Source organism: Lepidothrix coronata, unplaced genomic scaffold (assembly GCF_001604755.1).
Source record: "Lepidothrix coronata isolate B3197 unplaced genomic scaffold, Lepidothrix_coronata-1.0 Scaffold60, whole genome shotgun sequence".
In the NCBI taxonomy this organism is placed as follows: Eukaryota; Metazoa; Chordata; class Aves; order Passeriformes; family Pipridae; genus Lepidothrix; species Lepidothrix coronata.
This window is the reverse complement of record NW_016690240.1, coordinates 1,273,554-1,300,516: the sequence shown is the minus strand read 5'-3', so window position 1 is coordinate 1,300,516 and position 26,963 is coordinate 1,273,554. Positions and strand designations below refer to the sequence as shown.

General features: G+C 42.5%; 2 protein-coding genes across 4 annotated transcripts in view; one reads left to right on the top strand and one right to left on the bottom strand.

Annotated features, from left to right (window-relative positions):
* The window catches only part of UXS1 (UDP-glucuronate decarboxylase 1), a 56,082-nt gene extending 48,120 nt beyond the window's left edge, over window positions 1–7,962 (top strand). For all 3 annotated transcript variants that reach the window (XM_017817384.1, XM_017817382.1, XM_017817383.1), the window contains 5 exons: window positions 758–801; window positions 1,806–1,866; window positions 3,169–3,226; window positions 5,633–5,736; window positions 7,130–7,962. In XM_017817384.1, the coding sequence (XP_017672873.1) occupies window positions 758–801; window positions 1,806–1,866; window positions 3,169–3,226; window positions 5,633–5,736; window positions 7,130–7,261 (399 nt within the window). In that variant the 3' untranslated portion in view covers window positions 7,262–7,962. The remainder of the gene's footprint in view (window positions 1–757; window positions 802–1,805; window positions 1,867–3,168; window positions 3,227–5,632; window positions 5,737–7,129) is intronic.
* A 6,812-nt stretch (window positions 7,963–14,774) lies between these two features.
* CUNH2orf40 (chromosome unknown C2orf40 homolog) lies at window positions 14,775–20,984 on the bottom strand. The gene is made up of 4 exons (XM_017817314.1): window positions 20,795–20,984; window positions 20,082–20,129; window positions 17,449–17,606; window positions 14,775–15,144 (listed from the first exon to the last, which is right to left on the bottom strand). Exons 1-4 carry the CDS (start codon window positions 20,883–20,885, stop codon window positions 14,983–14,985), a joined length of 459 nt encoding a protein of 152 aa, XP_017672803.1. The 5' UTR covers window positions 20,886–20,984; the 3' UTR covers window positions 14,775–14,982.
* Window positions 20,985–26,963: the final 5,979 nt, after the last annotated feature.

Here is a 26,963-nt window from a genome sequence, read left to right as displayed (position 1 = left end):
AGCTTTCAGAATTTCAGTACTGCACACAGTTAAACTAATGGTATCAAATGCCATTCTGTATATGGCATTTAAGTATACTTTATTGTCCATTTGAACTTAAACAACTTGTTCCGAAGTACCAGCACATAACCTGAGAAAACTTTTTCTTTTTTTTCTCTCTTAAGGTTTTGATACAAATCTGTGCAGGTGACTGTGGGAGTTACATAATCTAGAAATTATTCTATTTATAGCCACATGACTTTTTTTTTGGCCTGATTGCTTTAAACACAGTGCTGTTTCTCTTGACAAATTTTTCAGAGACCACTGACATTTAGTGATCTCTTTGAAGCTGGCTGTTGTTAACAAGTGAATCAAAATTGCTCATCATAACCACATCTTAGTAGTGTGAAGTTTGCTTTAAATATTTGATGCCCTTTTCTGGCTGAGTGCATGCTGAACCCTCTTTCAGTGTTCCAGGAGAGGACAAAGCATCACTCTGTCCTACACCCCTGAGAATGTTTCCTTCATGCAGAGTTCTGATTAAAAAAATGCCTAAGGATATGTTTACTGGAGACAGATCCAAGAGGAAGATGACCTTGAAAGAACTGATACTTTGCCAAAGGCTCTGCAAGCACAATTTGTTATATTTCTGGAACACTGAGCTTGTGTCTCAGGTGTTTCTTCTTGGGACGTTTTTCTAGAATGGTAAGGAAAAGATAATTGAGCTAGAGAGGACTTCTGTGTTTATGTAACTTTTCTATTTTCCATATGATTTTAGGTCTATGGACCTGGAACACAGACAAGAGCCTTCCAGTATGTCAGGTAAGCCTTGTTTGTACTGGCTGATAATTTACTGCACTTCATGGTTCTCAGAGGTTGGCCAGCTTTGTATGTGTGTTCATCTTAGTCAAAAAAATTATGTTCATTCTTAGGCCAGCTTTACTTTCAGAAGAGAGACACAGAGATTTATAGAAGTATGAAAAAATAAAACATTAGTTGGTTTAGAACTTTTAATTGAGATATTAATGCATTCTTCCCTTCAAGACACAGCAAGTAACAGATAGGCAAGTTTTTAATGCTGAGCAGTTTGTCACTCCTTGCATTTTAATGCAGTGCTGCCACCTTGTGTCTTTGGGACTGCTGTGGTTGTGTCTTTGGGACTGCTGTGGTTGATGTGCAAACTGTGCACAAGAATTAAAAAACTAAAAAGAAAATGAAAAAAAAACAGACTGGGCTACTGGGTTGTTTTAATAATTCTCCACTTAGAAATATTCTTTTCCTCTGCTGAAAGTAGTAACAGTGGTAATAGATGTTGCAGAAACCCCATCAGGTCAAAGTAGCCTGATCATAAGTCATAGTGAAAGGGATCTCGGTTTCTGTGTCAGGACCAAACTTCTAAGTTTGTTGCTGATAATGCAAAATAACTTTGGGTTATTTTGCTAGAGGAAGGTAACACCAAAATACTGAGTTTTAACAAACTTGGTTTAAGAATTTCTGAAAATGAAAAGACAATTCAAACAACAGGCTGCAAAGCAGGTGGTGGTGTCATGTGCTTCTGAATTGCAATTTACTCTATTCTGTTTGAAGTGTGTTGGAAGTCTGCCTCTAAATATGCTTGAGTACTGGAGGAAAGAGGAAACGTTATTCATTTAGTAGTAACAAAGGCTTGAGTAAACGTGCACCCATTGAAGTAAATATGATTACTGCATTTCTCAGCTGTCTGATCTGCTTCACTGAAGTTCTGAGGAGGCAGCTCTCCTTTTTGACACTAATATTATTTATAGAGAAATGGAAATTCTCTCAGTCTGTTCTTCCCTTTTTTTCAGTGATCTTGTAAATGGGTTGGTGGCATTGATGAACAGCAATGTCAGCAGTCCTGTCAACTTGGTGAGTATGAGAGCTCCACTCTGCTGTGTTACTGTGCAGTGGTCAAGATCACCTCCACTTTCCTCCTTGTCACTGATACTGATTTCTAGAAAAAAATAAAGATTAAGCCCCTAAATGTTGGGATCTTACAGTTCCAAGAACAACATAAACTTGCTGGAGTTTTTAATTTGTTTTAGCAAAAAGATTTATGTAATTAGAATACGAAGGAAGAAATTACTGCAAAATACAAGGAAATGATCAAAGAATGGTTTTAATTGAAAAAAGCACTGAAGGAATACTTAGATCTAAATAATTATAAAACACTTCATACTAGCCTTGATTAGAGGAAAATGGAATAGTATTTTATGATATAGTTTTTTAATATTGATTAGAAAATTACTTGGATTTTTGTTCTGTTCCATTTGTTGTCACCCTGCTCTCAGCAGTGGATATAAGAATACAAAAAGGATGCATATGCCAGGTCATTTCTGTGTATGCCAACTTTTTCCCAAATCAGATATTTAGCTCTGCAAGGCAGTTGTTCACTAGATTTTCCTTTTCTACTGTGACCGTGAGTTAATTTCTGTGTTTCTATCCAGATGCTGATAGAAATTTTGTCTCTAGAAAACTCCGTGTTTAAATCTATATGTATCTGATTGTTCAGCTTTAGGTGAAATGAGATGTAGTAAAGAAGAGTTTTGAAACAAGGAGAGCTAGGAATGGTGGGAAATGGGTCTGGTGAAGGTCAGCAGGAGATTTTCAGTATTTTGTTCTGAAATCTTCATCAGGAGTTCACGTGCAAACTGGTTAAAAAAATGTTAAGAAAAGGAATATTGTATGGGAAAGCAAGTAGTCCTTATGCATTGATATGTAAGCTATGCAGAAGCAATTGTTTGCAGCTAAATTAGTTTGGTTTCCTAACTTTGGCTGAAATGAGAATTTAGGATACTTCTTCGTTATATCATCTGTCTTCAACTCAGCTCAGTCCTTGATGCAGATTCCAGCTGATAATGTGGTTGAGTGGGCTGCTGAGTGACCTATGCCTTTGCTGCGATTGAGGTGCATTTGCCCATTCTTTACTGACTAATTTTTTGGGGGCATCTCCATACATACACTGAATTACCAAGGCAAATATAATGGAGAGTAACTTTACTAATGTGTATGGAGCTTGTCAAAGTTACTTTTTTTTTTTCATCAAAGTAGGAATAAAGCTTAACAGTTAGCTTTTTCAGAGTTTAACATGCCTCATCTAGAATCATCTCATGTCTAGCATGTTGTAAGGTGTTTAATTGTTACTGTAGTGAATATCTCTTCTGTTTGTAGGGAAATCCAGAAGAGCACACTATCCTAGAGTTTGCCCAGTTAATTAAAAAACTTGTTGGTGAGTATGATAAGTAATTCTTAGTAAAGCTTACGAAGTACTTATTGTTGTTAGATGATTATTGCTTGATTAGTGTGTGTAACATGTGGATAATTTAATTGGTCTTTGTATTTCTTAATAATTTTATCGAAGGCATTTAATTGTATCCTGATCATATAATTAAATATTAATAAGATAATCCAGATCCTCTCAGTTGCATGTAAAATGTTGCATGAAGAGTCGAATGGATACATTTTCTGTGTATCTGCAATCTCTACCCATTAATTTGTATAATGTTTAGATAATTTTTTAGTTTGTTTTGCCACAAAAAGTGAGATGTAAAGCCCATGAATGAAAAATGTCTTGCATAACACTTTAGCTGCAATAAGGATACTTCAGCAAGGTGGTTCTTCACAATTGTGCAGGCTTTGCTCCTTCAACTACCATTAAAAATCTCTTGCTGAGGCAACAGTCTTTCTCTGCGTTTCGCTGATTTAACAGTGATTCTGACGCACCTGCGAAGAAAACACTGTGACTTCCTCTTCATTCTTGCTCTGTTACCTGTAACAAATCAGAGCTCTCAGGGATGGAATAAATGGTTGTGCTTCATCTTCTAGTATGGCTTCCCAATGAGATGAAACATACTGCTGCCATTAGCCACAGGTTTTTAGTCTGTAGATTCCAGAAGTGCTTCTGATAGATGTGAAAAAGTTGAGTTCAAACATACAGTACAGAAGCTGATGCATCTGGTGTTTCTAAGAGAGGACTGTTCCCTCCAGAAAATCCACAGATCAAGGAAGGAAATTGAAAAATCACAGCACCAAACCTATCAAGTATATAGATTAATTATCACCTCCATTTGTCTGTTTCTTCACAAACACCTTGATCTGTTCCAGTCCACCCAGAGAGGCAGTTTAGTTCTACATCCATAAAATTCCACAGTAACATGGCATGTATAATATTTGCTAGATATGGTTAGAGAAATTGTTCTGTTTCCATGTATTGTCATGAGGAAAAGCCAGTGCTATGTTGGTTATTTAAATCAGATCGGAGAATACAGGCAAAGAGAAACTGAAGTTCTTTTGCAATGCAAAAGTGCTGACAGAATCACAGAGTGGTTGAGGTTGGAAAGGACCTCTGAAGGCCATTTGGTCCAACCCTTCTGCTCAGGTAGGGCAGCCTACTGCAGTGGCCCAGGACCATGTCCAGATGGGTGGAGACTCCACATCCTCCCTGGGCAATCTGTGCCAGTTCTGAGTCACCCTCACAGTAAAATAGTGTTTCCTGATGTTCACAGAGAGCCTTCTGTTTCAGTTTGTGACCACTGCCTCTGGTCCTGTCACTGGGCACCACTGAAAACAGCCTGTCTCCCTCTTCTTTACTGCCCCCTATCAGGTATTTACACACTGGGATGAAATTCCCCTGAGCCTTCTCTCTAGGCTGAGGGGCCCCAGCTCTTGCAGCCCCTCCCAATAGAAGCGGTGCTCCAGTCCCTTTCATCATCTCTGTGGCCCTTTGTTGGACTCTGTCTATATGTCTGTGTCTTTCTTGTACTGGGGAGCCAGAACTAGACCCAGCTTTCCATATGGATCTCACCAGTGCTGAATAGTGGGAAAAATCATCTCCCTCCTGCTGACAACACTTTTCCTCCTGCAGCCCAGGGTACCATTTGTCTTCTTTGTGCCAAGCACACGTGACTGGCTCATGCTCAGTTTTGTGTCCACCAGGACCCCCACGGCGTTTCCTGCCAAGCTGGTTTCCGGCTAGTTGGCCCCCATCCTGTACTGGTGCCTGGGGTTGTACCTCCCCAGATTCAAAACTTTGCACTTGTTGTTGAACTTCATGAAGTTTCTGTCAGCCTTTTCTCCAGCCTCCTTTCTCGAGGTCTCTCTGGATGGCAGCACAGTACTTGGTGTATCAGTGTCAATCCAAGTGTTGACCCCTGGGGTGCACCACTAGTTTCCAATCTCTAACTGGACTTTGTGCCACTGATCACGACCCTCTGGGCCTGGCTGTGCAGACAGTTTTCAGTCCACCTGACTGTTTGCTCATCCAGCCCTCAATGAGGATGTTATGGCAGTGTCAAAAGCCTCCCTGAAGTCAAGGTAGATGATATCCACTGCTCTGCCCTTTGCTACTGAAGCAGTCATTTCATCGTAGGAGGTTATTAGACTGGTCAACCGTAACTTAATTTTTGTGAATCCGTGCTGAAGTCTTTATGAAATGCTTGGTGAATCCATGTTGCTGTGGGACAGGTGGTTCACCCAGCTGTTGCATGCAGTGCAGCTGTGTCTGTGCAAAGCATTTCAGTGATAGAATCATGAAGAAGAAAGCTGCAGAAAGACCTACTGCTGAAATTGGTAGGCAAGATGTAAATGCAAAGCACAGTGAATTGCAAATGTTAATTCACAGTTTCTTGTTTAATAGGCAGTGGAAGTGAAATCCAGTTTCTCTCAGAAGCACAAGATGACCCTCAGAAACGAAAACCTGACATCAGAAAAGCCAAGTTACTGCTTGGCTGGGAGCCTGTGGTATGTACAGATGAATTACTGTTGCTGTGTGCAAAAGCACAGAGAGGCAGATGAGATGAGGGAGGGCTACATGATAATGATACATTTCCCTTATCAGAATATCTGCCTAACACAATCTCCTGGACAGTTTTTTAGAAGACTGTCCCTCATCTGTTGCCCTAGCTCACGAGCTCACAATTCAGGAATTACTTGGTAAGATTGTATGGCCTGTGCCATCCAGAAGAGCAGATTAGCATTAGCATTTGTAATAGTCTTCAGTAGGAAAAAAAAACATTGTTGGGATACACATTTTAACTTTTTCACTTGTGCATTATGAAATGTTTACCTTTCTTTTATCCTTTGAAATACATGGTACATAGTTACCTATGTTACCAAACCCAGAGCTAGTGGGTTTGCTCTTGTTACTGCAGTCCTCATTCCTGTCACTGATGATAAGAGCTGGTTGGTTTGGGGAGGTAAGGTCTGCCTAATCCCCAGAAAAGCTGTAACTTTCTTAACCAGCTCCCCATTCTAGCTAGTACAGTGGTTTGTTTTGCAGACAAAAATCATTCCAGGATATGTGAACCTCCATGGTAAACGTAAACCTTATGGAAAAAGGTGGATCCAGACTCTTCTGAAAGGATTCACAGAGACACACAATATTAATAGACCATGCCTGAAAGCACAAGGATGATGGCAAGGGTTGCAATCACAAAAAGTTTAATACAGTTGACTTTTGTACTTCTGGCCTTCTGTGTTTGGCACAGCCAGTAACAAAACTTACTGTGAAGTAGCAGTGCAGTGTTGGTACAGCAAGGCAAGCAGCTTTTTGTGCTGCTGTTTATATCCTCCTGTATTGGGGATGGTATCAGCAAGCATCCCAGCATATGGCTCCAGAGAAAAGTGGAGTACTTGTGTTTCTGTTGTTCCTGTCTCCATATTCTATGCCCATATTTAAACATCACAATTTGTAGAATTACAATTATTTGTATAGGATTTAAGAATATCAAATGAGATACTGGATGCCAGCTTGATACCATTCTGTGAAAGAGGATCTTTAATCCTTAAAAATACAAGGGGCTTAAATGCTGTGTGTTTGTCTCTTTCAATGTATTAGGAATTAAAAGGAGAATTATGTATGTCTGTTTTGATACTAAACAGACCAATCATAAGTATGTGCGAGATCTAAAATTGTTGGGTTTTCGACTTACTATGTCAGAAAATATATCTGCTGTTTAAAAGCTCAGATTCATCAGCAGTGTGGAGATGTAACCAGTATGTGGTGCTGTTAATACTTACATTGGCTAAGAGACTCCCTGTCTGCCTTGTGATAGCTGTATTAAAAATATACTGTTGAGAAATGAGCTGATGTGAACTTAGAGATATATGATTCTCTCCTCCCTTTTGGGAACAGGTCCCATTGGAAGAAGGTTTGAATAAAGCAATTCATTACTTCCGTAAAGAACTTGAGTATCAGGCGAACAATCAGTATATTCCCAAACCAAAACCTGCAAGGATGAAAAAAGGAAGAACAAGACACAACTGAAGACTATTCGTTGGACAGGAAATTCCCTGCTTGACATTTGACGGATGTAATTTTTTTTTTTTATTATTATTTTTTTTTGAGAGACTTTGAAACAGGTATCATGAAGAACGAACTGGAATTTCATTCTGAAGCTTGCTTTAAAGAAGTGGATGTGCCTAAAAATAACAAACAAATATTCCCTTTCCCTGCAAATCTTGCCTTGCACTTTTTAAATCTGTCTTTTTATGTAAAATAGAGTAGAAGCATCTTTTAGTATCTTCAAGTTTTATATCTTGATGTGAGATCATTTTGTTGTGACTGTCCTTGACAGTTTTATTTACTGGTTTCTTTGTGAAGCTGATGATAAACACAAATGGGATGGAAAATGCCAATTTATTTATAAAATGGGTACTATAAAATATGAGATGTTCTACTATGCATAAGAAAAAAGCTAATGGTATTGTCAGGTGAGAGACACTGACATCTGCATATAGAGGAGTTTAAAAGAATTCTTTATGAGAGCTTTATGTATTCTTTAAAGGAGAGATTTTTTCAAAGGTTTAGTTTTAGTTGTACACTTGAATTTTAGATATTTTCATTGATTACCATGGATAAGGATATTTTGAATCACTACTGTGTTGTGCATACTCTGGGAATAAAGTTAATGTATTATTGGTTACAGTGGTTGAATATGCTATTTTAATAAAATATTGAAACTTCTATTTACTAGTTTCAAAGTTTCACTGTGGGCACTTCTCTGGCCTTGCACATCTGTGGATTTATTGTGTATTAATTATAAAGTAACAGTCTGTAAATAATTCGCTCAAAGTTAGTCACTTTGGTCTTTCATTGCTTGTCTCTTAATAGATGTATCGTAAGGGCTGCAGGATGTCTGTTGAAATAGATTGGACAAAAACATCATGATTTATTCCACTTCAGGTAGTTGATAGTGATGCAGGAGTATAAGATTTTCTTTAAACCATGGAGTTCAACTTCAGCCTTCCTGAGGAAACACTGAGAAAGTGTTTCTATTTTAAGCAGTTACTGAATTGCCAGTAAATGCTTTCCACTTTGATAACAATGCCTGTCATCCTAACAAAAAAAAAAAAAAAAAGACCAAGCAAAAAAATTCCAATTCCCCTTATTTTCAGTAGTTCTCCTTTATTTTCATTATGTAATACTGAATATCTAGGAGGGGAGATTGGCAGAGAGTTTTTAAAAGGTATCTTGGCTTAGTGCCACTCAAAATTGAAAATCCTAAATCTCATCAAGCAAAGTGACTTGACTTTATCTCATTAAAGCCTGATGGTTTTATTAACTTCTGAGTATCTTTAGGTTGGTGGTCAAAGTGGGAGTTAACTTGTAGTGATGAGGTTATGCCCAGACCCAGAGAAGACTCTGAGAGCAGTGTGGCTTTAGGCCCCTTTGTCGGAGTGTGCCATCCACCAGAGCCTCATGGTGCTTGCAAGGATTGGAGGCCCATCCAGTCTGTCTGGTAAAGTTCCCAGTGACTCCAGCAATTATGAGGCTGCTGTGTTCATTGGTGTGCCCTGCCTGGAGTGGGGCTGCAGGGATCCTTTTAAAACAAAATGGGTTTTTCCTCGCTCACAAGCGCACGTTTTCGTCCATTGGAAATCTGCCATACAACTAAGATGGGGAGCCAGGGTGCATTTTCCTGTCTTGCCTCAGAGGTGGCATTTAGGTAATATGCATTGTCTCCATCTTTTCACAGCTGAGCAGCTTGAGATGTGCTTTTTTGTTTGAAACCTTTTTCTTGATCTGGACGTTTATTCCATATTAAATTGCCTGCAAAGTACACCATGGTATGTGTGCTCCAGATGTGTCTAACCTGTCATTACTGATACACCCACAAAGCATAGCCTCTCATTATACTCAAAGCCACAGCTGGATTTATGTGAAAGTAGTGCCCACTTCTTTAATAGTTCTGTGGAGAGAACTGTTAATCAGTTCCCAGCATGGTGGGTTTAACTCTTAAACTCTAGATTATATTTGGGGGAAGATGTTTCACTTCTCATACAAATTGTGCCATTGGATGCCAAAGCATCTATGAAGAGGAAGGACGCAAGGGTGCAACCCTGGTTCAGCTTTTAGAGCAGTCATGTAGAGTAAGTGGGAGCTGTGGGTACCAGCTGTTTCTTTCAGGGCTGTTTTTCATTTAATCCAGTGACTTCACTACAAAATATGTAAACTTGTACAGGCACAAGCATGCTTCTGGAGACTAGCACAAAATGCATTTTTTTAAAAAAATCCCCTGGGAAGTCTGAAGCTTTAGATACAACAGAGAAGGATTTAAAAGCTTTTTAGGTTACTTCACAGCTCCTTCATAAAAGGAGCAAATTCAAGAGAGGGCAAATGGCTGGTACCAGTACAACCCATCTGTGTGTGTGTCTCATGCTTCCCACTGGGCCTGAGTGACAAGACACTTGTTTTCCTACTTTCCTTGTACTGTTTCTAGTTTTTGTTTCAGAGGTTCCAGGTTCAGCTCCTATATTCTTTCGAAATAGTATCCTCCAGAAACAGCAGCTGAGGCAGCTGTTGTCCTTAGGTTTTGAAGCCAGTGACTGGCCTTCTAGCTGATTTATAAGGCATGAATCATTTTAAAACAGAGTCTGATGGTGCTTTGGACTGAAAGTCAGGGGTAATTTGAAGTTTTGTTGTTGCTCTCTGCTCCCATCTGGGGTTACATATCTACCTAGAAGAAAGAGGCATCAAGTTTGCTGGGAAGCACAGGTAAGAAACAGCTGCTGCCTCTCCAGAAGAACCATTTTTGATGGAGGGCAGTAAGAATATAGCACTGAAAGTTTGGAAATACAGGACTTGGGAATAAATGAAGCTGAGACGTGTTTGTTTTCCAGAAAATTTGAGAATTGGAATTTTCTGCTGTCATCTGGTCAGGCACACAAGGTAAAACTAACGTGACCAAACTGAGATGCCTATTTAGTCACAGTGATGTGTATGAATGGGCAGCTCAGCTGGTGTTAGATGGAAGTTCTCCACTCTCAGTAGGAAATACACAATGTGGCAGAGTGAACTGGCCAGCTTGGTGCTGGTGCGTGAGATCAGCCTTCTAGAATGAGAGATATGCAAGGCACCCACTGCTGTGGATTCCTTGAACCTCACAAGAAGGACCACTCTTGCTGCTGAAAGTTATTAAAGCATGAGATCCACAGTTGGATTTTTTTTTTTCAAGCATTATGTACCTCTTTATGTAGGCTGCTCAGGAGCATTGTCAGCCACATTGCTAGTCTACAGGCAAGCTACAGTGGGGCTTGCAGACATAATTTATTTTAAGTAGTTCCATGAATGTATAATCTAGAGAAGCCTCATGCCTATCTTTAGGTTAGATTTTTTTGCTACATGAGCAAATAATGATCTGACAGTTTCCCTATGTACAAGGTGTCTGCAGCTTCTCTTAACCTATATAGATGCCAGTGGGTTTAGTAGCCAGTGAGTTCACTGCCCTCTGGACATCTATGAATGTGTCTTAATCATCTGTTTATTCAAGAAATATATTTGAAAAAACTTGCACTTCTCAGGGTTTGAACTGAGTTTCAAAGTTGAAAGAGGCATAATTGCCTTAGAGAACAGGCTACAGAGAGCAAAGTGGGGCTTCAATTAGTTTGGTGCATTTAGCTAGTCCATAGCCGCCTTAGTATTGAGTTTAATGCTACCTGAGGCTTAGAAGTCCTTGAAGGTTGTTAGGGGCTGATCAGAGCCCACCTGTCCACAGGAACAAGATGCTTTGTTTAACAGCAAGGGAACTGTGCTCAACCCTGCTAGCCCTAACCACCATACATCCCTTCCCTGACATTGCTGGGAACATAGCTGCCACAAATCCATAGTTGCTCTGTTATGAATGTTTCCTTGTCCTGGGATCTCAGGTGGCAGGAGAAGGGAATGCCTCCTTTGCGACCCTGACTCCCTAGAGCTACCAGGAAGAGCAGCAATAGCTCTGAAGCAAAGCAGGACTCCTTTTGTATGGCAGGAGGTTCCTGAATGCAGTTCTGTATCAACAGGGAGGTTTTGCTGAAAAAACAATTCATATTTCTTGCCAAAAAATCAGATTCTGGTTCTCTTTTCCCAGTCCCTTTCCTTGTCTCACTTGCCTGTTTGATAATAGTAAAGTGGCAACTTTTTGTCCACCTTGGTTTGTTGCCATTTACAGCCCGAAACAAGCAACAGCTTGGTCATTCTTGCTGTGTTTTCCCTAGATTCTTGCTCTTCGGCAAGGACAGGGATCCTCTGAATGCCTTGGTTCATGCCATGGCTGAAGCAGCTGGAAGGTCCAAAGCATGGAGCCACAGGGAACAGTGGCCTTTAAGTGCTGTTAAAGCCAAGCACAGCAATCTGGGCTCTGTCCACCCCACTGTAGAGAACACTGTTTTGATAAAGGAAAGCTACACCTTTACCCAGGAAACAGTCCTGGGATAGAAGTGCCCAATCCCCCATTCTCAACATTTTTGTGTTACAAATAACTTAAAGGGAATGAAGGCCTGTCTGCCCCTCAAAAAAAAGAAAAAAAAAAGTATATAAGGTTGCTGCTGAAGACACAGGATTTGGAGAGAAATATCTCGGTCTAGACTTGGGGATGTGTGTGAGAGTGGCTGTGGGGACACAGCAGTAATATTTCCTTGCTTTGGCAGAAGGGTTTCCTGCCAGGTATTGCCAGCAAAGGAGGCGGGACTACCCTGTCAGACTGACCGATGGATTTGCCCGGCTGACACCCACAAACTGGGGGCATCGGGTTTTGAAATATGAAGTGCTGGAGTATGGCCAAGCTGTTCCTGTTCTGTGGGGAGCCACAATGAACAATTGCTGCTCTTCTGTCTTGGTGGAGAGAGGTTACGTGATGTCAGTGCTGGGATGGCTGGGAGTGGTGATGAGGTGAAGTGCTCTGTGCTGTCTGCACAGCAGAATGGAAAGGCTGGGAGGGGAAGCACAGTTTTTGTCTGTTCGGGGATAGTCAAAGAAAATTAACTTTGAAGCGCTCCATGCATATCTGATGAATTTTTTTTTCCTCAATAGTCTTCTTCCTTTGGCTGAAACCTGTGATGGCTCATCCTTGCTTGCTTTCTTGTCATTGCAACTGCTGCACTTCAAGCCAGGTGCACCCATCTGCAGGAAGGAGGGTGCCCTCTCCTCAGAGCTTTGCCTGTGGTGGGTGACCCCAGCCAGCAACGAAGTACCCTTACAGCCATTCCCTGCCCCAGTGGGACACGGGAGAGAATTAGAAAATCAGAAATGAGTAAACTTGAGGATTGAGGTAAGAGCAGTTTAATGAGTGAAGCAAAGAAGAAAAATATGCAAGTGGTGTAAAAGCTACTCACTATCTCCCCCAAGCAAGACTACTGCTCACCCTGTCCCTTAGCAGCAGCTACCCTGGAAGGCAAAACCCCTACCCCTTATTCTTCTTCTCAGCTTTGAGTGTTGAGCAAGTCATTCTATCAGGCGGAATTGGCCAGTTTGGATCAGCTGTCCCACTCACACCCCCTCCCAACCTCTCACCCACCCCCAGCCTGCCTGCTAGGGGACAGTGTGGGAGATGGGCAGTCTTGAGGCTGTGCAAGCGCTGTTCAACCACAGCAAGAACATTGGTGTTCTGCCTACACTGGTTTAGTCACAAATCTAAATCGTGGCGTCATACGTGTTGTTACGGAGAAAGTTAACTCTATCCCAGTCCTTAACCATACAACACAACATAATGGTAAAGATTTTCTTTTTTTTTTTTCTTAGAGAATTCAGAAGATAGAGATCATAGACTTGGTTGTGAGCCTGCAAGGGACAAAACTGCTAGACTGAGTCAGCCTGCAGGAATGGACACATCCCTAGGGAGGGATGATCTTAATTTTCAGCACTTTTTAAATTCTTCCTTATTCAGCAGGTCTGAATTCCCAGTTGTTGTAAATTCTGGGAAATGATGAAAATTATCAGCATGCTTCAAATGTTGCCAAATTCAGTGCACTTTTTTTGTAGGATGCAAACTGGAAGTATTCTTCTAGGAATAGGTGTATTCCAGCTGTGCAAAAGAGTCTGTGCTTGACTCAGAATGGGATTATTCTGTATTTGGAATAAAGGCTCTTCTACCAAGGAAACGCACCAGTTTAAACCAATTAAGCTGGCAAGGATGCTAAGAGCAAGCCTAGGGAAAGCTGAGGGTTTGGAGCATGTTAGGCTAGCGTGTATCTGTGCATGCAGAGAAGTGACTAATATGTTTGTTCCATTTGACTCCTTCAGCAAAGAGCTATCTCCCTGGAAGTGTTCCTGGAAGGAGCTGGATAGTGCTGGGCTGCCTCTCCTAGACACCAGTCCATAACATAATGAGGGCTTTAACTGAAAGATTAGGAAATACACTCAGAGTTAAGAAAGAAGTGAAGTGTAAAGAATGGTGTTGCCATGATCCATGCTTTGGAAATTTCTTGTAAGCTTTAGATGACAGACAGCTAAAGCATCCATGCTGTCTTCTCTAACTGCTATGGTTGGAGGAAACCATTTCATCTCTCTTTATCCTGATTCTTCAGGAGCAGCCAGCCTTCCTTACCTGCCCCTTCCCAGTCCTCTACATTTGTCAAGCACCAGCAGGGCTTTCCCCTGCCGAGCTCCTCCTGAAGCCCCTAACCACTGAAATCTCCCTCCTAGGCTTAGATTTCCATAAGTGCTTTTCTACAATATTGGCTGACATTGCTGTGGTACAAAAGTTGGTTGTATTTCAGGGTTCTTAACATACGTGATGCCACCAACAACCCTCCCATTGACAGATGCCTAGTCTCTGATATATTTTGATGATCAGACTAATGCGCATACATTCCAGTTTGAACTGGGGATAGAGGGAACTTCACAGTAGGAAATTATGTCAGGGGACTGTGTTGGATGCTGTCTGATACTAACTTCATTTTAAATAGCTTACCTTGTTTTTAGAGCTCAGCTGAAAGCTTGACGCTAAGTGGAATGGACAAAAAGGGGAATATTCACCAAAGATAACCTTTGGGTTATCGTGCCTGGGAGGGGTTGGGGCCACTCAGGTTAGATGCTCTGCATCTCAGCAATTACTTCTGAAGTCAGGTTCATGCCTTGAGCCCATTCCCTGGAGACTCTTTTCACAAGCTTTGTAGGTAGACGAGTTCCTCTGCACTGAATTTAGCTTTTGTGAATATCTGTCCTTGACCCAGTAGGAGCTACAGAAGTGCCACGTCATACAGGCTGTGTGCAGTAGGTATGGAAACAACAGAGGAGGCAACAAGGCAACACTTCAATTGAGAGGAATTTTTTTTCTTTTCCCATAAGAATAATTGGATTTATTTGTTGATAAAAATCTGAATGAGCAGGCACATCTTAAGCATACTGGCTCATATTATATATTCTATATGCCAAAGTAGATGATATAATGTAATTTTGCAACTGATTGTTGGAAAGCAAATGAAAGTGCCCTTTAAAAAGAAATCCGTAGTAATACAGTTGGAATTAAACTTGCTGTTATGAACTCTACTGAATAATGGCAACCTGCTTATTTTATCGAAAAAAGCTTTATTTCTAAAACACTTTATATGAAGTGTACTACTAAGTAATGGTAGTTAAAATCATGTTGCTTTCATCAAAGTCTGGCAGTTCCTTTACTCTTGCTGTTTGACATGAATAGAAAGAAAGCGGGGTCATTCTGACTGAGGGAGGACTCACTTTTGCCCAGTGCAGCCCTACAGGCACCAGCTACAGTAGGATAAATGACTTTAGTAATCGTCATAGTTGACGCCTGCTCCGTGCCTGAAGCTGTGTGGATCTCGTGGGCCAATTGGAGAATCTTCATCGTAGTGGTGCTGGTAGTACCCACCATAATATTCATTACGAGCACGCCCTAAGTTTGTCCAGTAGGAGATGTCATCTTCAAATTTCTGCCGAAAATAAAAAAAAAAAGGGGGGGGACATTTGCTTTCCAGCCTGCAACTTTACAACAGTGAGATGAAACAGAAGTGGTGCAAGAGCCTCTTTCAAAAATTTGGATCCTTCACACATTTGTCGTAAATTAAATCTTTAGATCTAAGAGGTTTTGAGACCTTTTGCCTTCTCTATGGGATCATCAGGATCCTGAGTGCAGGAATTGTTCCTCCCCAACCCCACCTGGCACCCACTCCTACACTCTCTGCCCACTCTAAAGTGCTGAAAGTGAGAATGCCTTCAACTGAAATGTGCACTAAGCACCTTTAATATCTCTATTACCTTGTCAGTGGTGGACTGTAAAACCATTTTAATGTTTTGGACTTAAAAATGTAAAGGTTTAGTTGTCTGTTGTTCCCTGCCTTTAGTTGTTATGTCCATGACTGGGGTGCAACAGGCTTTTGCTTTCTGTCTGTGATCTCTCACTCCCACCTTGCATGGGTAAAAATGAAGGTACAGTGCAGCCTTCTAGCTATGGAAATGCAATAAGCAGTTCAATTCTGCTCAAAACAGCAGAGGAAAAACAGTGTGCAAGGATATCAAATACTTGCCAAGCCAAAGCCTTTCCATCTGAATGACTCTTTGGAAATATTTTTTGGCTGAGATTTGAAAAAAAAAATTTTGCAAAATACACAATGGCTAAGTATGACCCAAGTCCTTTGCTGGAACAAACAGTTATTTCATTGTTAAAACTGTGTCTTAATACTCAAGAAAACCTACTAAGTGGATTCATTGTATCCCTCAACAGGCCTCATTTCAGTTTTTGAAATACACACAGGAACTCAGAGGAGAATTCACTTTTTCTGCATGGCTTGTCTTTACTACTTTTGGTATTTGCCCCCAGTCTTAAGTTTCTGATGTATGAAACACTTTTCCTATTTTTTTCTATTCCTATTGATGAAGGGGGATATAGCCATGCTGTTAAAAATATCCACATAATGTCCAGGAGAATTAAAAAAAAGTACCCTTCATTATTTCAGCTCAAGCAATGGATTATTTTTCTAATTGTTGCAGCTTTGAAAATGAGTGCATTCATCTTCTAAGCAATCCACATAGCATGAAGGTCTCAAATGTACTCCAACTTGCCTGTTCCAATGCAATTTTATTAAACATATTCATGCAGCTGACAGAAGCCAAGAATTCAACATCTATAACTATTTTTATCCCTTATTAAAAGTAGAAATGATGCTACATGTTGGACTGCAACCAAATGCACTTATTTTTGCCCTATTTCAGCATCTATTTAGTAGAGCTTTGTGCAGAGCTTGATTCCACTCCAGTGTTTTTACAAATTAACTGCTTTTAAAAAATGTATCCTTCTCTTTTGAATATTATCAAATGGTTTTCCTTTCACATTTAGAGTTGAGGCACAGCTGCTGGTGTTGGTGGTGGTCAGGAGCTGCCCACACCAAGGAGGCACATGTGTGCCTGTACATGATGTCAGTGCTATTTCATCGAGTTATGAGTGCCAATCATAACCAGTTTGGTGTGGATTTCTGAGCGTGTTTAAAAGCAAGCTGATTACGTTGAGGCTGACAAATTAATTTCCTGAAATACGATTGATTGCTTTGAGCCTGGCCATTTATTTCTCAAAGCAAACTTTGTTCATATGTCCGATTGCAATTTATTAAGCTTACCTTCAATAGCAGGCAGGAACTCCGCCAAAAATCTTAATGTAATTTTTTTCTACTAATAACATTTTGCAGAAATCTTTAACAAGTAAGAGAGCTAATATTTCTGTGTGACATTTGCTACTTTAAAAGAAGAAATCTCAGTCTCTGTGGACAGAAGCAAGGCAGGTTCTCCCTGGGAACCCCAGGGCTGTGCATCTTCACTCACCACTGCTCAGTCTGAACCCCTCCCAAGCCTTACAGAATCACAGAAAAGCTTGGCTTGGAAGGGATGTTAAAGATCATCTAGTTCCAACCCCCCTGCTGTGGACAGGGACAGCTTCTACTACACCAGATTGTTCAAAGTCCCATCCAACCTGGCCTTAAACACTTAGAGGGATAGGGCAGCCACCACTTCTCTGGGAAACCTGCTTTGTGCCTCACCACAAGTAACTAAATAATTGTGAGTATATAATTTCTTCCAAATATCTAATCTAAATCTTTTCTTTTTTAGTTTAAAACCATTCCTCCTTGTCCAACCACTACCTGCTCTCCCTCTTTTTTATAAGCTCCCTGTAAGTACTGAAAGGCTGCAATAAGGTTTCCTGGAGCCTTCTTTTCTTCATGCTGCTCTCCATTTCATATACTCACCGCCTCATCGAATCCCAGGTAGAGGAACTGCTGGTACCACTGCTGTACATCAGGCTGGCTTCTGTCCCACAGCTGGCGCCTCTGGCGTCTCAGGCTGCTCAGGAACTCCTTGGCTGCCATTTCCTTCACTGACACCTCAGGCTTTGCAGCAACAGGGGCTGAAATTAATTCCCCCCACAAAAGGCATGCCAGGAAATATTTGGTCAGCCTGAAGTGTACTGCTTGCAGCAGGTAAGAAAATGCTTCTCACATCATGCCATCACCTTTGTGCTTGCCAGTGCTATGACTGTCGCAGAGTACAGTAATAAACCCAGGAATCACTGAAGTAATAGGATTTCTCAGCTACCCTCATTCTCCTGGATTTTTGAAAAGCTGTTCTGAGCTCAGACAGCAGCTTAGTGAGGAATTTAAATGTATACACCCAAAGAGCACATACACAATGTGTTTATGCTTTGAGGAGAGAACAGAAGACTGGCCTCTCTGTGCTGCAGTTGCAGAAATTGGAATGAAGCCTCAGGAAGCTGGAGAAACACTGCTAACTTCTCAGGGTGAAGAGAGGCACACATGAAAAGATAGATTTTTAAATCTGTTGTGTAAGAAAGTAGCTTTGAAATAATGAGCTTTGAAATGCCCTGTATGCCTGAAAATGAAAGCCCATTAGGCTTTCATAGCACACTGCATGGTGGGTGCATGGGAATGTCCTCAACCTGCCAGACCCAGATGTGACTGTCTGGCTTGCTCCATGCCAAGAGTCAGGCAATCTGCTCTGGCTGCTAGAGGAATTTATGTACCTCCAAAAGGTATGGATGTGAGGACTACAACAGGACAAGAAGAAAAGGCTTCAAGTAATGCAAGGTTTATACAGGATGTTAGGAAAAATTCCTTCACTGAAAGGGTGGTCAGACATTGGAACAAGCTGCCCAGGGAAGTGGTGGAATCACCATCCCTGGAAGTGTTCAAAAAACACGTAGATGTAGCACTTGGAGACATGGTTTAGCAGTGAATGTGACTGTGCTGGGTAAATGGCTGGACTCAATCTTACAGATCTTTTCCAGCCTTAGCAATTCTATGATTCTGTGACTGGCCAGCCCCCAGCCACACACAGAAATGATAAAACCTGGTATTGATCTGCCTGTGAAACAAGAAACACTTGGAGGAGTAGGAGAAATGTCTTGGCTTCAGAGTGTTCATTGGAATGAGGGAGAAATCAGGAACATGGGTGTCGATGGAGATTTTTGGAGGTTGCAAGGGAAGAGACTGGGACAGGCAGGGAGGGAAGTCAAGGGGAGATGTGGAAACCTTTGAAGTAGGAGCTGGTCAGACCGTCAGGGAGACAAAGGACTGCAGTGAGCAGGCGATTCAAGAGATAGAAGTGATAGATGAGTTGTTGCAGAAAGAGTGGGAAACAGTAGGCTGTCCTGTGATGATGAGCTGGAAACTGGTAACAGGGTGAGCTGGGTGTTATTACTGGGAAGAGGGACAGCTGAGCAAATGTCCCATGAATAAGCCTCACACAAGAGACACTGCCAGCAAGGGAAACAGTACTGTGCACTTGGCCTGCTCACTTTAGAAACCAACCAGAAAAGGGGAGTGAGGCTGGAGTTACAGGGGCTACATGTTCCCTCCTTCAAGGCTTTGCAGTTCTTCCTGGTCTAAGCCATGTTGTCTGCGTGCTCCAAAAGCCTCCCCTTTGGTGGTCCCTCTCCCCAGGGGAACTGAACAAACAAGTGGCCTGCTGCTGGGGTGCAGGGAGGGCGTGGGTTGCTCCTGTCTGCACACAAACACTGCAGAATGGTGAGAGAGAGAGAACCCGCACATAAGGAAAACAGATGTGGATGGGATACATATTTTAGGGCAGGTAAGAGATGTTGGGTGATGCCAGAAAAAACCCAGTGAGAAATCAGGCAGCCTTGCAGAAAGTGGGAGTCCCCTCTGTGGCAGTATAAATATTTTGGTTCAGCGACAGAGCAGACTGAGGGGAGATGATCAAAACTTCTGGGATATTTCATCTGCTGCTTGTTCCCAGTTGGCATGATTTCCACATCCTTCCCTCAACCAGAAAGCCATTCTGTGCATCTGACTGCTGGGCCCATCATCTCTCCTGTAAGAAAGCAGTCTTCCAAAAAGGAAGCACATGTGGGGCCAAGAAGACAAAAAGAACAAGTCAAGGCATCATAAGCAAGCCAGGTTTGCACATTTTCTTCTCTGTGCCTGAGCCAGCAGAATTTCCATGCATTATAATTCCTCGGAAAAGCTTGTGACTTCCCAGAATGAACCAGATAAATGCCACATCTGCCATGCATACACTGGAAAAGGTAGGTGCTATGCACTGCACAGAGGAAAAGGCAGTGTGCTGCCTGAGGTTGGGAACCCCAGTTTTTGGAGTGGGCTGTGGTAAGCAGAGCCTGCAGCCTTGCCCATACCAGGTCCCAAACAGGTGTGCAGGCACAGGCTCTGTCCAAGCAGGAGGTTTTGGTGTGGTACATAGCGAAAGTGGCTGTGTGCTTGTAGCCTGCTGCTCCATCTGCTCTCCTTGGGCTGGAGGTACAGGGACACCACAGCAGCAGCCTCGACTGACAGCAACTGACTCAAAGGAAAAATAAAGGAAAGCATTTGGCTGCTTCCTGACTTACCTTCTCGTTTCTGAAGCATCAGTTTAAGCTTATTTCCCCTTGAAACATCTAGACAAATAAAAATAAAGCACATGCATTTATTGAGAAGGAAATAACAACATAAAGATTATTTCTCAAAAATACCAGAAGTATTTTTGTCATAGCTCCAGGTCAACAGGCAAAAGAGAGAAGCTTCTCCCAGTGCTTCTCTTTACTCCCTTTTCCACATTTGAGTGCAACACACACCGCAGGGAAGCTTCTGACAATCCAGCGTCCCCTCCCCAGCTCTTCTTGGCAACAGAATCCTGATGCTGGCCCTCTTCACCAAGTAAATTATATTTTTCATCAGAATACCACAGCTGTTGCCAGTACCAGCATCCGAGGCACAAAATCCTGGTCACTGGGTGAGGGCCATGCTAACTGCTCCAACGTTGTCTGGTAGACTGGCAGTCTGCCCGAAAGTACATCGAAGCAGTCATCCTGCTGACCCCAAGGCATTAGCCCACGGTCCGGCAGCACAACAGGAGACCTGCAAGCGCCCGGCTACTCCAAAATGCTTTAGTTCACTGGCAAACAAGCACCTTTTTTAAAAGATGCCCAACTTGCACAAGTTTTGGAGCATCCGAAGGTGCTAACCCACGCGGAATGCCAGGAAAAGGTTTTTTCCCGCTCCCCAGGACGCGCCGGGTTATGCTTTCCCTCTGTCCCTTATCCCGCACGCCGCGCTCACTCACCGGGGGCCGCGCAGAGCAGCGGGAGCAGGAGGAGCAGCAGGAGGAGCAGGGACGCCCCGGGCAGGGCCCCGCGGGGACGCGGGGGCGGCATCGCGGCGGGGGCGGCGAGGCGAGGAGACCCACCTGTGCGGGAGGACACGGAGAGGATGGAGATAGAGGCAGGGACGGAGGAGCCGAAGCGGAGGGAAGGGGCGCGACGCCACGAGGAGGGGCGGGGAGGCGGCAGGGCCGGGCAGGGGAGGGCGGGTCCAGAGCCAGCGCTCCTGGCCCCGGCAGCTCCCCGGCGTCGGGTGGGGTTCCGCGGGCTTCCGTGGGATTGTGCACCCTGCGCTTGGAGGTGCAGCGAGATTGGTTTGGGCAGGACCAGGCACCCACCCGTGTGCTCGGCCACTTGCCAGCAATGCCTTTTTTTGGTGTTACACGTAGTCAATCCAGTGAGAATGGAAAAGACCCGGCAGCGGTTCATGCTGGCTTTTCTGACAGGGGAGTTAAAAAAAAAAATAGCTGTAGTCTGTCGTTTCACATTGCTCTCTATATAAACCCAGTTTGTCTGTTCCTTGTAAAATCAGATGGAAATGGAGAGATTGTCTGGTGGAAAAACTAATCAAAATCCACCAAAGGTGACTTAGTTCAGGATTTTTCCCCTCTCCCTTCCTCCCATCGCCCAAGCCCACAGAAAACCACAACGCATTTCAAATAATTTTGATTTCTTTTTCTGCATATAGACAGTTTTAGTTTATTGTAAGAACTCAGGGACCAAAAGCAAAGTCACAAACTAAAAGCCCTTGCTCAGGAGGTTCATAACTGTACTGATGCCTAAACTTACTCTCTCTTTTCCTAACTGAGACTTAACTTTCCCTCAGTGAATTAATCTTTCAGTTCCTTCCCTCGCAGATGCCAGACACACCCCAGATGCATTCCTAGTTAATTCCTTACCCATCCTCAGACACAAACCTCTCTCTTCCCTCACAGCAGAGACCCACAACACCCAGGAGACCGTTATGAGCATCTCACCTCCTGCTGAACCCGTGCCAGAGTAGAACAAGATAGAGCTGAGCTCTCTCTGTAAACTACTTGTGAGAAATCCGGCAAGTGCTGAGGCCTTGGCTTTGTGATACAAGGATCAATTCCCGACCAGTTGCAGTTGAATACACACACACACACACACACAGTCTGCATACTGTATATGGTGTAATTGTATATAAATATGTATATTGAATATGTATGTGTGCGTATATACAGATACAGGAGTGCACACTGAGGGAGCTGTGCAGTGGTGTGGCAACTCCCTGTGATGAGATGTGTAACCTGTCAGTGCTATTCAGATACAGCTAATTGTGGGGGTGGGACCAGACCCCATGGCTGGCTTTATCACTCACCATAAAATGCAGAAGAATCATCAGCATGGGCTGGTCCCTCAGCAGTGCCTTAGCCTCAGCCTGAATGCTACTTCATGCAACCGCTCCTGTTTGCCCAGTGGATCTTTCCCCTTGTGAAAAAATTATTTGGACCTGCACTCAAAGCTTTTCCCTTGCTGCCCTTCATTCCCCAGCACCCTTGAGCTAATTCTCAAACCTCTCTGCTCATCTTTCATATAAGGACTTGTTAGAAGGGCATGTAGTGACAGGACAAGGGGAATGGCTTCAGACTGCAAGAGAGTAGATTTAGATTAGATATTAGGAAGAACTTTTTTACTGTGAGAGTGGTGAGACACTGGAACAGATTTCCCAGAGAAGTTGTGGATGTCCCATCGCTGGAAGGCCAGGTTGGATGGGGCTCTGAGCAACCTGGTCTAGCAGAAAGTGTCCCTGGCAGGTTGGAACAAGATCCTCTTTAATGTTGCTTCCAACCCAATTCTGTGGATGCTGTGATTCTGTGATCCCAGTTGAAGTGGCAACAGCAACATCTTGAAAAACCATGCAGTTGCTCCAGCCAAAGTGCCTCTTGCTCTCTGCAGGAGCCACATCTTTCCATGGAGGCAAAGCAGGAGGTAGCAGCACCTTCCAGCTCTCTGTGATGGAAGCACTCCTATAGGAAGCTGAGGTCCCAGCTCAACTCCCACACAACTGTGAATCAAAATGTGTTTGTCTTTTCTGTCATTGCTTCTGAGTGATTTTTCCCTGTAGCCCCATGCTTCAAGTGTCAGCAGACAACACCATGTGTTGGAGCAAACGTCTCGTCTTCTGAATCAACGCACTCTTTCATCAGCTTAACGTTGACAGCCTGTTTGCAAAAACCACCTGAGGTTTTTGGATAGTTATTTGCAGAATATAGCTGGAAGGGACAGAAGTGAAGCACATATGCAAGGCCACATGTAAAAGCTATGATGGAGATAATTTATAAAACCAGGGCAATAATTCATGAATATTCATGGTTTACTGCTATACTGGTAGTGGCAAAGGGTGTTTCGTTCAGCTGGGTGGTTTATAACAAGCCTTGTGTGGGAGCTGGGGCTGTGCAGAACTTCAGGTTCTTTTTGCCTCTGGGCCAATGGAATACAAAACACAGAATCTCCTCTGGATACCAAATATATCACTCAAGAAACTACTGGGATGAAATGCAATCTGGTGAAACCCAGAGAATAGATTGACTCAAGTACAAGGTTATTGTAGAAAATCATTGCTCTAGTGATGGAAGAAGTGATTGACAGAAAGCTATAATGCTCAGGTTTAAACTGAGTGCAGTGTCTCCCCAGAAGAGGTCACTTTCTCAGTTCAAGGGACAGAAGTTTTTGACATAAAGTAAAGAAGCTGTGTAAAAATATTACACTACTTCTTTTCAAAGGCAAGGGTGAAAGGTGACTGGCATTTTCCCAGTAGCAATCTTTAGTTCTTTTCGGGTTGTTTTTAGGACTAAGGCACTGTTGCGCTGGCATTGTAGTAAGACATATTTTTTTCTGCTGAGCTTGCAGCTACTGCATTGTCATTTGAACTATTTACCCCCAAGTGAATATCCAATTGACAGGCCTGTGGTACCCCTTTCTGCTATTTGCCATGAAAAAACACAGTTGCTCTGTGTGCAATTTGGATAATTCAGTGTTTTCTTGGGATCTCTCCATCAGCAGTGACATTGCTTTCTTTAAAACATGGATGAGTTTAAGGCTTGTCCTAGGGCTTGGTTTGCCTCCACTGGCATGCCAGTGCTTAAAGGTGTCTGCCAGGATGGTTGGGCAGCATTCCCAAGGGCACCAGGTAAGCAAGTCTGCACTAATGATGTCATTCAGTTAAATGTCTTTCATCACCACTGGTGACAATAGTAGGCTCTTGGTGCTGAAATTTTATTGAAAGATGTTAATTAATGCTGTCAGCAAAACTGTTCCCCAGACAGCTGTGGAACGAGGAGCAGTGAGCAGGGTCCCTTCACACATGGTGTAAACTCCATCAAGCCTGATAGCATAATGGGAACCATGAATGGGAGGAATGCCTGTGGCAGGATAGCAGGCTGCTGGAGCTGGCAGGTTCATCACATTCCCAGTATGGAACTAGACTAAGGACTATGGTCTTGCAAGCCTGAGGCAAAAATTTGGGAGCAATCCAACAGAAACCACTCTGAGCCTGACCTTGAGAAACTACAGGCAGGAGCAAGGCAAAGAGATCACTGAAGACAGAGAAATTCTGATACCCGAGTCTGGCCAGCTGGCCAGCTTTGTCTTTGAAGCCTGCAGAACTTCATGTATAATTTTTGGGATAAGTAAAGAAGACTCTAGCTGGTTTGTTAAATAGCTCTGCAACTTGCTGCATGTTTGGTGAGTGCTTGGGCTACCCCATTTCATCTGTGTGATCTCTGAGTTTATGTATAGTGGTTTTAAGCCCAGCAGCTTCTGCAGGTACCTAAAGTGATGTGGGTATGTGTGGCTGTTCAACTGGGGGGGGGAGAAAGAGGAAATCTCTGCCTCAAAGCATCCTGAATTTTTAAGTGTTTAATTTTATTACTATTTTTATTATTATTATTATTGTACATTTTGCCCAAAATTTAGTACAAGAAGATTCCTCTGTTTTTGCATCTCATCACAATAGCTGTTGAGAGAACTGTGTTTTATTCATTAAAATGTAAGAGATAGTATCAGTAATGGCTATTCAAGGATATTCAGTAATTCCAAGCACAAAAAAATGCATTAAGAAGATTGATCTTGGTTTCTTTCCTTCTTCCTTTATTAGGCTTCATGTTTTCAAGCATTTCAACACAATAATGTTCTTAAATATGTTGTAGATTAAATGCTTATATAATCACAGGACTTCAAAATCTGGGTTTCCAAGAACCACCCTCATAAGTCTCGTATAGTGAGACTTATGATAGAATAATCAGGCCTGACATCAGCATAACTTAGTAGGCAAATAGATAAGTTGGAAATTGTCCAGGGATTGCAGGAGATGACACTTCATCTTTTGCAGAGAAGCACCATGTAGATTTTAACAATCCATTAAAATTATCCATTTGATCAAGAACATGGTAGCATTGAACATCACTCCCAACACCCAGAAAATGATTACTTTCTGCTAATGGGGTTTTTGCAAAATCTCCCAACCATATTGGCCTGGTCTCTAGCCTTAGGATAGAGGCCCTTGGCACTGCAGATTGTTTTATGCATCCTGTTCCAAGAAAACTGCATGAGTTTTTTTCTTCCAAACAGAAGGAAGCATATTTAAATCATCAGTCAGTTCTTTCCGAAACATTTTGAGTTTCATACTATTTCTTCCACTGCTCTAGACATGTCCTGACAGTGTCCCAAGTGCCAGGGCAAACACTTTTTTTCTTTAGGCAAAGTTTATTCGAGAGACTCATTGACCTTGATGCAAGGTTTGGGACACATTTCTGCCATTGCATCTCAACTGGTTGCACCATTACTTTGGTCCATGTTAGCAATAAATATTAGAGCTCATATTTTCCATAGAAAATAGCTTAAAATAAAGTTGTTGGGGTTCTTTTTCTCCCCTGTGCTTGGCTACTGCTGATATTTTTTGCAGCATCTGTCTGAGCCTGTCAAATAAGAAATAGTGTCTGTCGGTCTGTCCATGCTCCTCCTTTCATAGTGTTTTGCTCTCCTCGCTGCAGAATTAAACTTATCACTCTGGTAATAAGCACAGTGAGAAGCAGATTAGTTTGGCAATGTTATCTGATCCTGGCTGCTTCCTTTCCACAGAGGGATAAAAATATTCTCTCTCTAAGAAATCCTTCTCCTTTTTCTCTTCCACTGCTTCCAGTATCCTTTTAGGATAAACCTGGAAGTATATAGCACATCCACGCTTCAGATTAAACAGGAAGGGAGACGGGGAAAGACTGTAGTACATTAATACCTGTCTTTTTATCATGGCCTGATTTCATTAAAATCATTCTCTTTTAGTGCTGTCTCTTGGGATTCGTATTTTTTATGCTTCAAAGCATTTTTTTCTGAACTCTTGTCTCTGAGCTACTTTTTACTTGTGTCATTCCTTTATTTTATCATTCACATCCACAATGCACATACACACTTAAAAAAACCCAACAGTAAACCTCAAACCCACCCACCAAACAGGCTGCACCTACTCAAAGATTAGGAAATGCAAAGTCTGAAAAATCTTAAATTTAACAATTTAGTTTTAGCATCCCTTTTCCTAAACATCATTGCTGTCTTAGTGGTTTTTACGTATTTCTGTTCCCTCCCCAAAACTCTGGGCTTTCTGGGGGGGTAGGCATTATTAATATAGATATATAAAAATCTATATGACCTTGTGCTACATCATGTCATCAGTGACCATGTGCTATTTACAGGCATCCAGTCCTTCCCTGAAAAGTGTCCAACACCAATGCCAGAAGCCATGTTCTGGCTGCCATGTCTTTTGGGACCCTCATCACGACAGCATTATTTCCTCCCTTGAGCTTCACCAGAAAGCTGGTTTGGGGACACAGCACCATCACATCAGCAACTCGCTCAAGACCAGGGACAGCTGTGAGAAGATGAGTTTCTTGCAAACCCAGCCACTTACAAGCACTTGGGCACCTTCAATCACAGCTGGAGGAATATACCTTCTCTTGCCACCTGCAGCCCTAAACCTCTTCACAGATGAGCTTCTTCCTTTGTAAATAGGAGCCAGCCTTTGCAGCCCACAGTTCAGTACCCAGCACCAATTGGAGGATGGCAAGAAACCAGGTTGTGCTTCCTTTGGCTGTTGCCTTACACTTAAGGGCTGAA

Bases quoted from the DNA above. Each gene is read 5' to 3' on its own strand.
- CUNH2orf40 (XM_017817314.1), bottom strand. From the start codon at position 20,885: ATGCCGCCCCCGCGTCCCCGCGGGGCCCTGCCCGGGGCGTCCCTGCTC. The intron at 20,130-20,794 runs GTGAGTGAGCGC...TTATTTGTCTAG, and splicing joins GCTGCTCTGCGCGGCCCCCG to ATGTTTCAAGGGGAAATAAG. The intron at 17,607-20,081 runs GTAAGTCAGGAA...AATTAATTTCAG, and splicing joins GATGCTTCAGAAACGAGAAG to CCCCTGTTGCTGCAAAGCCT.